The following is an 11,518-nucleotide window of genomic DNA, read 5'->3' as shown; positions in this document are numbered from 1 at the left end:
TGAGTCCTTCAAATGGTTGATTTGCACTCGGTGGACAACCAGACAATAAGCAGTATGAAATATTGGAAATCAATACTTTGCTATGGAATTTCATTACGCTCCAATGTCTTTAGTTCATAGTATTTTATGTTTTGATGGATTATCTGAAGGAAATGATCAGCTAAGACACAGGGATTGATAAAACTCCCTTGTACAGTCTTAAATGTTGCTTTTGACTGATTTTTGTGAAGTAGAAATATTGATCTATTTTCATGTACAATCGTAGTCTATTTTAGACTGGGAGATAAAAACAGTACTTTAAACTACAATGTCCTGCGGAATTTTTTGTATTGCTGTTTGGTTTCTAATCCATCATCTTTTGATGTTTCAGGAGACACAGAAAAGGGTCAGGCAAATCGAACCACTAAGAACAAGGACGCCCATGTCTGTGGCAGGTGCTGTGCTGAGTTCTTTGAATTATCAGATCTCCTGCAACACAAGAAGAACTGTACTAAAAATCAATTAGTTTTAATTGTGAATGAAAATCCAGCTTCTCCTTCTGAAACCTTCCCTCCCAGTTCCCCTTCTGATAATCCTGATGAACAGATGAATGACACAGTTAATAACACAGATCAAGTAGACTGCAGTGACCTTTCAGAGCATAACAAACTTGACAAGGAAGAATCCATGGATGTGGAGGCTTCCAGCATTAACAATAGCAGTAGCAGTTCCAAGAGTGTCAACAATAGTATTACAAGCAGTAACAGCTCCACAATGGGTACCTCAGCTGTAACAACCTCTCTACCTCACATAGGGGATCTGACAACATTAGGCAACTTTTCAGTGATAAATAGTAATGTAATAATTGAAAACCTTCAAAGTACAAAGGTGGCAGTAGCACAGTTCTCACAGGAAGCAAGATGTAACGGTGCATCGAACAATAAGCTTGCTGTACCTGCCCTAATGGAGCAGCTGTTGGCTTTACAGCAGCAGCAGATCCACCAGTTGCAACTGATTGAACAAATTCGTCACCAAATATTATTGTTGGCTTCCCAAAATACAGACATGCCAACGTCTTCTAGCCCTTCTCAAGGTACTTTACGAACATCTGCCAACCCCTTGTCCACATTAAGTTCCCATTTATCCCAGCAGCTGGCTGCAGCAGCTGGATTAGCACAAAGCCTTGCTAGTCAATCTGCCAGCATCAGTGGTGTGAAACAGCTACCCCCTATACAGCTACCTCAGAGCAACCCTGGCAACATTATAATTCCATCCAGTAGTGGCTCTTCTCCAAATATTAACATATTGGCAGCAGCAGTTACAACACCGTCCTCAGAAAAAGTGGCTTCAAGTATTGGTGGCTCACAGCTCAGCAACCCACCAGTATCCGCATCATCTTCACCAGCTTTTGCAATAAGCAGTTTATTAAGTCCTGCATCTAATCCACTTCTACCTCAGCCCACACCTAGTAACTCTGTTTTCTCCAGTCCCTTGTCCAATATTGGAACACCTGCAGAGGATTTAAACTCCTTGACTGCCTTGGCACAGCAAAGAAAAAGCAAGCCACCAAATGTAACTGCTTTTGAAGCAAAAAGTAATTCAGATGAGGCGTTCTTTAAGCATAAATGCAGGTTCTGTGCTAAAGTGTTTGGGAGTGACAGTGCCTTGCAGATTCATTTACGTTCTCACACTGGCGAGAGGCCATTTAAATGCAACATATGCGGAAACAGGTTCTCCACAAAGGGAAACTTAAAGGTCCACTTTCAGCGTCATAAAGAAAAGTACCCTCATATTCAAATGAATCCGTACCCGGTGCCAGAGCACTTGGACAATATTCCTACGAGCACGGGTATTCCTTACGGGATGTCTATACCGCCAGAGAAACCTGTCACAAGCTGGCTGGACAGCAAGCCAGTCCTCTCCACCCTGACGACGTCTGTTGGCCTGCCGCTCCCACCCACGATTCCAAGCTTGACCCCGTTCATCAAAACTGAGGAGCCTCAACCTATTCCCATTAGCCATCCTTCTGCTAGCCCTCCGTGCTCTGTCAAGAGTGACTCGGGAACAGCTGATCCCACATCAAAAATTTCCAATGGACTTTCTGACGAGGTAGAGGCTGGTGCTTTGCCTACCTCAAATGGTAAAATGGAAGAAAACCCTCAAAACACAAACTCCATCACTAACATGAGCAGCTCTGTGGGCTCACCGGCAGCAGACTCGGGCTCTGGCAGTGTTGCCACTTTTACAAATCCACTGATGCCTCTAATGTCAGAGCAATTTAAGGCAAAGTTTCCATTTGGAGGACTACTGGAGTCAACGCCAGCATCTGAAACATCAAAATTGCAGCAACTGGTAGAAAACATTGACAAAAAGGCAACCGATCCTAACGAGTGTATCATTTGCCATCGAGTTCTCAGCTGCCAGAGCGCACTGAAAATGCATTATCGCACACATACTGGTGAAAGGCCATTTAAATGTAAAATCTGTGGTCGCGCTTTCACTACTAAAGGCAACTTAAAGACTCATTATAGTGTCCACCGTGCCATGCCCCCGCTGAGAGTACAACACTCATGCCCAATCTGCCAGAAAAAATTCACCAACGCCGTTGTGCTTCAGCAGCATATCCGAATGCACATGGGAGGGCAGATTCCCAACACCCCTGTCACGGAAAACTATTCGGAGTCAATGGAATCAGATACGGGATCTTTTGATGAAAAGAATTTTGATGATATAGACAACTTCTCAGATGAGAACATGGAAGACTGTCCTGACAGCAGCGTGCCAGATACTCCTAAATCTGCAGATGCATCACAAGACAGCTTATCTTCTTCCCCGCTGCCCCTGGAAATGTCAAGTATTGCTGCTCTGGAAAATCAGATGAAGATGATCAATGCAGGACTTGCTGAACAACTTCAGGCAAGCTTAAAGTCAGTTGAAAATGGGTCAGTGGAAGGGGACGTTTTGACTAACGATTCGTCATCTGTTGGTGGTGATATGGAAAGCCAAAGTGCTGGAAGTCCTGCTGTCTCAGAGTCTACCTCTTCCATGCAGGCCTTGTCCCCATCTAACAGCGCTAATGATTACCACAAGTCACCAAGTATCGAAGAGAAACAAGTGAGAGCTTTACCAAGCGAGTTTGCCAACGGTTTGTCTCCAACCCCGGCTAACAGTGGTGCTTTGGACTTGACGTCTAGTAACACTGATAAAATTATTAAAGACGAGTCTTTGAGTTTGCTCTTTCCTTTCAGAGATAGAGGTAAATTTAAAAACACCGCGTGTGACATTTGTGGCAAAACATTTGCTTGTCAGAGTGCCTTGGACATTCATTACAGAAGTCATACCAAAGAGAGACCATTTATTTGCACAGTTTGCAATCGTGGCTTTTCCACAAAGGGTAATTTGAAGCAGCATATGTTGACACATCAAATGCGAGATCTACCATCACAACTTTTTGAGCCCAATTCCAGTATCGGCCCTAATCAGAACTCTTCGGTTATGCCTGTTAGTTCACTGTCATCGCTCATAAAGACTGAGGTTAACGGCTTTGTGCACAGCTCTCCTCAGGATAGCAAAGAAACACCTTCCGGTCTGGTTGCTTCAGGGCCGCTGCCCTCCTCTGCCACATCACCTGTCCTGCTCCCCGCTCTCCCCCGAAGAACCCCCAAACAGCACTACTGCAACACGTGCGGGAAAACATTTTCTTCCTCCAGTGCTCTGCAGATCCATGAAAGGACACACACTGGGGAGAAACCCTTTGCCTGCACTATATGTGGAAGAGCGTTCACAACAAAAGGCAATCTGAAGGTACTTTGTCTTCTTGCTGTTCTTCGGTTTCACTTTTGGCTTTTGGAGGGGGAGGGTGGGGAGGATTTTTTACATCAGCTACTGTTGTTAGCGCTGCTACCTTGGAGTATCTGTGGTACGAAAAAAGGTTTTCTTCAGTCACCTCTGATAGTGCTAGATGGGCTTTTGCTTATGAGTGCTTGTGTTCGGAGCAGGTCTGAAGCGTGAGGTGATTGGGATGCTTGGTAAAATTCACCTACCAGCAAAGACTCTATGCAGAGTATGAAACTGAACAGCCAAATGTTGGGAAGGAGTATTAATTCATAGAGGACTGCGTTCGGCAACTTAAACATCTCCTTAAGAAGTGAAAGGCTCTTGAATGTGCTGTTTTTCATAACTATCATGTAAAATGACAACTGTTTAAAAAACTATTAACATAATTCTGGAACTAATGGGCATTACATTAATTGATTATATAACTAACATTTCCTACTGATATGTGTTTGAAAAAGCAAATATACTTACGTTTTAGAACACCAGTTGAGCACTGTAGTGTGTACATTTTTCTGTTGACAGAGTATTTCTCTAGAGGTTGCTGCCAGTAATGTGAGATGAATAATTACTTTCAGGCCATTCTGTCTATACGCGAGGCTCTCCGATGAGCAATCAGTAAAGGATACTTTCTGCCTGTCTGAAAAGGACGTTTATAGGGTAAAGGGTGTCAAATACAATACTTACCATTGCAATGAAAGTGGACATAGCAATTCTAGCCCTGAAAGCAGCTATCTGCAATTGACTGAATAACGTGAAGTCATTACAAGCTAAATACATGTAATAAAAAAAAGAGTAACAAGCAATGTATTGTTCAGCAGGAAAACAGGGTATTCTGGGTAATAGTGATGGGCTGCTCTAGAAGAAGCTTATTTATTAAACCAGATGGGAAATGGAGTACCACATCCTTTGCCTTTAGTGCCGTGCATTACGTAACAAGACTGAACGTGTTCGTGTCTTCTCTCTGTGATCAAAATAAGTTTGAAATCCAGTGCCAACCATAATTTTTTGTTTGTTTGTTTCTTCCTTTCTTGCATTTCAGGTTCACATGGGCACTCACATGTGGAACAGTACTCCTGCAAGACGAGGCAGACGACTTTCCGTAGATGGTCCCATGACATTTCTAGGTGGCAATCCTGTGAAGTTCCCAGAAATGTTTCAGAAGGATTTGGCCGCACGGTCAGGGAATGGAGACCCCTCCAGCTTCTGGAACCAGTATGCAGCGGCACTCTCCAATGGCTTGGCCATGAAGACCAATGAGATCTCCGTCATCCAGAACGGTGGCATCCCGCCCGCGCCGGGGGGCCTGGGCAACGGTGGCAGCTCGCCCATCAGCGGCTTGACGGGAAGCCTAGAGAAGCTCCCAAATTCAGAACCCAATGCACCTCTAGCTGGTCTGGAGAAAATGGCAAGCAATGAAAATGGGACAAACTTCCGATTCACACGTTTCGTGGAAGACAACAAAGAAATTGTAACAAATTAGAAAAAACTCCATAAATAACATTCCTGCAAATAGTGCAACCTAGGGTTGTTTTTTTCAAACTGCAAGCTACAACATTTCAAAGACTTTCTTTTGTACCATGTTCTACTTCTAGAGTTCTAAGAGAGCTTATTTATTAGTGATATAACCTTGCTTTGCAAACAAATGCAAGCATTAACTTTGGTCTCCTGTATTTTGAACTAAATACTAATCGACTAGAGTGCTGTAAACTTGCTGTAACATTTATGGCAGTTGCAAGTCTGTTCTGCTAGGTGATCTTATTCTGGCATTAACTTATTTTCTATATCCAGTTTAACATGAACTCTGGTATTGATGCAATGCCTCAGTGATGCATTAGATCTCTAATAAAAATCTGTATATAAATGTACACTTTGATCCTGCTGGAAATTTTATCAGCAAACACATTGTTTAATTTTTCCAAACAGAATTAAGAAAAGGACTGAAAGAATATAGACTGAACAGTGTGGTTCCTTTACACAGCTCAGTTTTTGATTTTTATTATAAAATTAAAACTGCTTTAATTTTTGTAGGTTTAACATTTTCCGTTTTGAACTGTTATTTGTATTGTGCTTTTTACTTGAGTCGTCTTAAATGTTAATACGTTTCTGTACAGTAATAAGCACGCAGATTATTAGAGGAGATACTGAAGTGTTGTTTTGGTAGTTGAAACTGAGACGTAACATTTTGCCTTGTAGGTATATTCATTATAGAAAATGTGCTGGACTTTCACAATGCTGCTAAGTATAGCATCTTGAACAACTTCCGTGGACAACTGTAGATGCGCCTGTATATACAATAAGACATCACGTTCATTAAAATGTACATACGTTCCTTACAAGACCAAGCCCTACTCCTTGACCAAGGGAACAAGTATAGTGTTTGTTTATTTTGTATTAGGTACGGGGAGGGGGGGCTAGGGGGAACCTTGGACTGTTACATGCACTTTCTCGGAAAGTTGAAAGGAAAAGAGGTCCAGTTTCTTTAACATTTAATACTTACTAACAGCAGAGATACTGTAATTTTACTCGAGTAATCAAATACATTTTTGCAACAGATAAAATTTGCTGTCTCTGTGTTTTTAAAGTGTACCTGTATTTAGTAATGCCTTTGAATGTATTATTTAACCTTTCCCTTGGTTAACATGAACTGTCCAGGTTGTATGTGCGTGTTTATATTTGTATGTATGGGTATACATATATGTATTGCATATTAATTGCTAGTATATTTTTCATACCCCTTAATAGTGGGAACTTTCTTCTTAACTATTCAATTACTCCTCATAAAATTGTAGATATTTTGGCATTTTTCATTTCTTTATAAAAAAAAATGCTGCTAGCAAAGACCTTATTGAGCCTAGGTAAGTTTCCTTTGCAGGAAATAATATATCAGATTTAAGGCTTGATTTGGTTCAAATGTTTTATATTTGATATTAATTTTATTCTATGAGATTGTATGTTTGTGGCATGCTTACGCTGCTATATCTGTGTTAAGATGTCCACTTGCAAGGCTCCATGTGTTATATGGGGTTTATAACTTGATTGTAAAAAAAAAAAAATTGCTTTGGCCTTGCACATGATATGGCTTCCCTTTTGCACCTGCAATGATCATTAACCTCGATGGGAGTTTTGGAACACAAAATTCAGCCCAATATTTTCACCCAGTAGAGTTTTATCTCCTCACACTATCATGATTTATGAAAAATAAATCGGTTTGGCTGCCTTTAAATTATAGACACTTCAAAAAAAAATCCACAAATGACCAATTTTATGTTCATTGTGTGTGTATATATATATATTTTACGATTCCAAAATCCAAATATTTTGCTTTATGGGATTTTCTTTAGTATCAGTTGGGGAGGAAGGTGTTGCTTGCCTTTTTAAACAAGAGATAGCCTCTCTGCTCTTCTGCCCTAGTATCTTTAGTTGTAAATTGGAGATAATAGAAAATTTAATACTGAAAAGCTGGGAGGAGAAATACTTTTATTGAGGCATTATACCTCTTGTCCTTAATACATGATTATGAATCTATAGTATAAACGCTGTAGTCTGAATACCTCTTGGACTTCAGATCTTTTTCCTGTTCAAATGTGATGATTCATCTGGTTCATGATATGCTTTTTTTTTTTGTTAATATGTAAGTTGTACACTAGAGCCAGCTGGCTTGTCAATGTGAATATTTAAGACTTTTGAGTCACCTTTTGGTCTCCAGGAAAAAAAAAAAAAAAAAGGTAAATTAAACAGACTTTAATGATTTTACCAATGAAATACTAATTCTCCTTCTAGCGTTGAGCTTAGCGTGGTGCAGCAGAGGAAGGAGGAAGGTTTAGCGGACGCCAGCATTGCGGGAGCGGTGCCTGCAGGTCGCTGGAGGAGTTTCCTGAATGACCCGATACCCACGGGCGAGCTGAGCGGCGGCCTCTCTCCCTCGGCCCTGCCCGCCGGGGTAACGTGGCGGGGGGGAGGGGGGGGGAAATAAATAAATTTAAAAAAAAATGCCTTTTTTTAGCAGTCGAGGGTTGCCCCGCCGCCTCCCGTCGCGGGCTGACACGCTCCCCGCCGTCCCGGCTCCCGCTCCGCTCCGCTGGGCGCCGGCACCCACGGCGCGCCACGCCCCTCCCCCCGCCGCGCGCGCCCACGGGGCGGCCGTTGGGGGCGGCCGTTGCGGGGCGGCCGTTGCGGGGCGGCCGAGGTAAATCGCCGCGCCGCTCCGCAGCGCAGCGCACCTGCGGCCGCGGAAGGAGCGCGCTGCCGCCCCCCGAGGGCTTCACCTCCTCGCACCAGGTCAGGCCCAGGGGGCGGCGGACCCCTTCCTCCCCCTGCCTTAGGGGAGAGCTTGTCTGGGGCTGCCGGGAGCCCCCTTCCTCCCCCGGCCGCGGAGGTGCCGCCCGCTTGATCGCGAGCGATTGAGGGCAGCTGGGAGGAGGGAGGTTTCCCCAGATAAACCCGGCGCGCTGCTCTGCTCTGGGGCTGCTGTTTTCCCTTCTCCCGTCCGCGCTGCCCTCTGCGAAGGTGGGTGCTGGGCGTGGAGGGGGCCGTGCCCCTCGGTCCCGCCCCGCCGCGCGTGGGGGAGGGTGCCCCGGAGCCCGGCTGGGGCCGCGCTCTCCTTCCCCTGCGCTGCGAAGGGGCTTTTCGGCCCTTCCCGCTCCCCGGGCGGAGCCGCTGTCCGCCCGGCTGCGGGAGCCGAGGCTCTCGCTGTGCCGCCCCGGGGGCGCCTCGGCCCCGCGGGCTGTGGGGCAGAGCCGGCCCAGGACTGCCCGCCTCATCCCGCCCCGTCGGGCGGGCTGCTGACAGAGGGGGGGCGCGACATAATTCGCTCTCGAAATGCGGATTGTTAAATTTCCCGTTACTTGACACCAGGCCGTGGGGACCAGGGGAAGTTACCTCTCCCCAGAGCCGTCTTCTGGCAAGCGCACAAAGGTGCCCGCGTCGCCTCGCAGCTGGGTGCCGCGCTACCTCGCCGCAATTACCCAGCACAGGATTTCCTATTCACAGACACTGAATTAATCCTTATTCAAGAATAAGACTTTTTTTTTTCTTTACAGTTTTGTTTGCGTGGCTGCATTTTTCTCATTAGCAACAAAGTTTTCCTCCCCTGCCTTCCCCCACTCCCTCCCGTCCGTCACAATTTTATGATCCATTAAAGTAAAGCACAGTGTTTTGGTTTTTTTTTTTTTTTTCTAAACGCCAATGATCGTTCAGTGGATTCGTTTAATTAGCTGTGGTAATTTTCTTCACCCGGAAAAAGATGTGATTTATTTAGAAAATGAGCTGAGAGCGTGTGAAATTTGCTGGTTTGGGGAGGGCCCGGCGGTGCCCATTCGGTGCCCCTTGCCCTGGCTGTGCTGGCTGGGTAAACGGCAGGGTGGCCCCTCCCGGCGGCCAGGGTTGCGGCTCCCTCCAAGCCTTTATATGTTCTGCTAGCAGAGAACCTAGCAATTCCAGTGAGACCTAGTGAATTTGGGGATTTCCTCGAGCCCCGCGGGGAAGACCCCCTTGGAGGGCAGGAGGCGAGGACGGGCGGTGGCTGGGGGAGCAGCGGGGCGCGCCGTGCGGCCGCGGGAGCCGCTGGCAGTGTCTGCCGGCCTTGGAGTAGCCTGGCGGGTGGTCGCTTCACTTCCAGGGGACAAATCGGGAAGATACAGCGGGGGGGGGGGGGAGGGGCACAATAAAAGGCTAACAAGAGGGTGGAAAGCTGATTAAAAAGGCCTAGATCCACAGCGGAGTGGAGAGAAAGAGAAAAGCTAGAGCTGTGCTTGGGATGGGCACAGATGAGGTTTCTCTGTTGCTGAGGCAGGGCTGAGAGGATAAGAGGAGCAGCAAACTGTGGGCTTATTCCCATTGCCGATGACAGCAAAATCCCAAGGCTTTTTCTCGGGAAACAGTTGGATGGATTTTGGTATTGCCTCCCCTGCTGGGCTGTCGTTCCATACTCTTAGTGATAGGTTGCAAAGCCTCCCTCTCTCAGGAATCAACAAATCACCCAAATGCCCCTTATATTTGCTCCCCATCAAAACGCAGCATTGCTCTTTGGTTTGACCTTTTCTTTGGGGCAAATTCCTGCCTTTGGGAATCCTGAAGTCCCAAGCTACCTTATTTCACCTTTGAAGGCCAGTTTTACTGGGTAATAGAAGGTGTGACTTTGTGGGGTGACATTTCTTTGCTATCTCCCTGCCACAGTCATAAGAACTTCTCCAATTTTATCTTTTTTTAAAATCAAAATACCATTTTACATCTATTTTGTATGGATACAAATTGACAGAAGTTAAAATAATGTTTTACAGATAAGTGCATAGTTACTTATGCAAGCCAGAAGTAATGTATCTCTTAGTTGCTGAGCTGAAATATGATGACTTAAAGGTTTCATATACAATATAGTCACCAGTATTAAAAAAACTGCCTCTAGACAAAATGTTGGAGGAGTAGAGGCTTCAAAATATTCATGAAAAAGAAGGGGACAAATGGAAAGAGTATGCAACTTCAACTGAGAACAGAGTTGCTGATAGGTGCGTTTATGTTCGGTTTTCCAATTCTGGTATTTCTATCTTTAACATCCAGATTATAGTTAATATCAGAGCAACTACTCTCAGCCAGTGTCTGTGTCACCCGTTGACAGCAGCCTAGCAGGTGCCTGGGGAATATGACAAGTGGATGGTGATTTCTTCTTGGGAGGATCTCCTTGTTCCACAGACCTGGGAATCCCTAAAACGCATGCAGTGACTGAATTTTTTTTTTCTTTTTTTCCAAGTAAGTGAGGTGTAAGCATGGATGTGGTTAAGTCTTAGGCTCAGTTTATATTATAGCTTTGTCCTACTGTGACTGTCTTGTTTCCATTTTATCTTATTTTTTCTTAAACACATTTCTGAATCCTCAGTCTAAATCTCAAGAGGCAAAATCCCTCAGTGACAGGGGAAGGGGACCAATAAGAGTGAGAATGCAAGAGGAGAGAAAGAGAAATCTTAGATGCTTGAGTCCATCTAGCACTGAAGGAGCTGGTGAATAATGTACACTCAAGGGCTGAAGACATTCTGCAATGCTATGTCCTGGCTGAGTCCAGCTACTTGTATGCCTGACCATATGGTATATGTATAACAGTACCTATTGGAGAGCTGCAGAGTAGAGAAGCGATGGCTTCTCCCTTTTTATAGCAGTTAACTCCCAACAGCTAAGAAGAGTCTGCAATTTGGGTTAGATGAGTTATCCTCACTTTTGGAAAGCAGTTTAAATTGTGTTAGGGGGACCAAAAACATGTTCATAGCAATGCTAGACTTGGTCACCAGTGCTAGTAAGGAAGGTCCTTACTGGAACGATCAGCCCTGGAACTTTTGGTGTCATTTCATTTCAGAAGTAAGAAATATCTCCATGTCACCAGGCATGCACATCATCTGTACAGACAGCTCTCTTGAGTGGGGCAATGCTGAAGTGCAAAGGTCTACTTTCATTATTTAAAGGTCTTAAAAATGCAGCATCACGCTGTCAGGTGGCTCTAGCTGGAGCCCTGCAGCTACCCTAGGATCCTGGCATCAGGTGTTGTGACACAAGCAGTATTTGGGATTGAATGTGGAAAGAAAGAAGTGGAGTGGTTTGGCACAGTATCATGAGTTTAACCCTGCTGGCCACCACTTTCTGCCTCTTTTCCCTTTCTTTCCCGTGAAAAACAGTTTCAAAGCTGAGCCAGTGAGACTATCAGGTTAATAATGTTAAGATT

General features: G+C 44.9%; 1 protein-coding gene across 5 annotated transcripts in view; it reads left to right on the top strand.

The window, feature by feature from the left end:
- Nucleotides 1-5,681, top strand: part of SALL1 (spalt like transcription factor 1) — a 14,659-nt gene extending 8,978 nt beyond the window's left edge. For all 5 annotated transcript variants that reach the window (XM_068955828.1, XM_068955826.1, XM_068955829.1 and 2 more), the window contains 2 exons: nt 371-3,783; nt 4,856-5,681. In XM_068955828.1, the coding sequence (XP_068811929.1) occupies nt 371-3,783; nt 4,856-5,296 (3,854 nt within the window). In that variant the 3' untranslated portion in view covers nt 5,297-5,681. The remainder of the gene's footprint in view (nt 1-370; nt 3,784-4,855) is intronic.
- The last annotated feature ends 5,837 nt before the right edge of the window (nt 5,682-11,518 follow it).

Source organism: Struthio camelus, chromosome 10, assembly GCF_040807025.1.
Source record: "Struthio camelus isolate bStrCam1 chromosome 10, bStrCam1.hap1, whole genome shotgun sequence".
Taxonomy (NCBI): domain Eukaryota; kingdom Metazoa; phylum Chordata; class Aves; order Struthioniformes; family Struthionidae; genus Struthio; species Struthio camelus.
The sequence above is the reverse complement of the archived record's forward strand: the minus strand, read 5'-3'. Positions and strand labels throughout refer to the sequence as shown.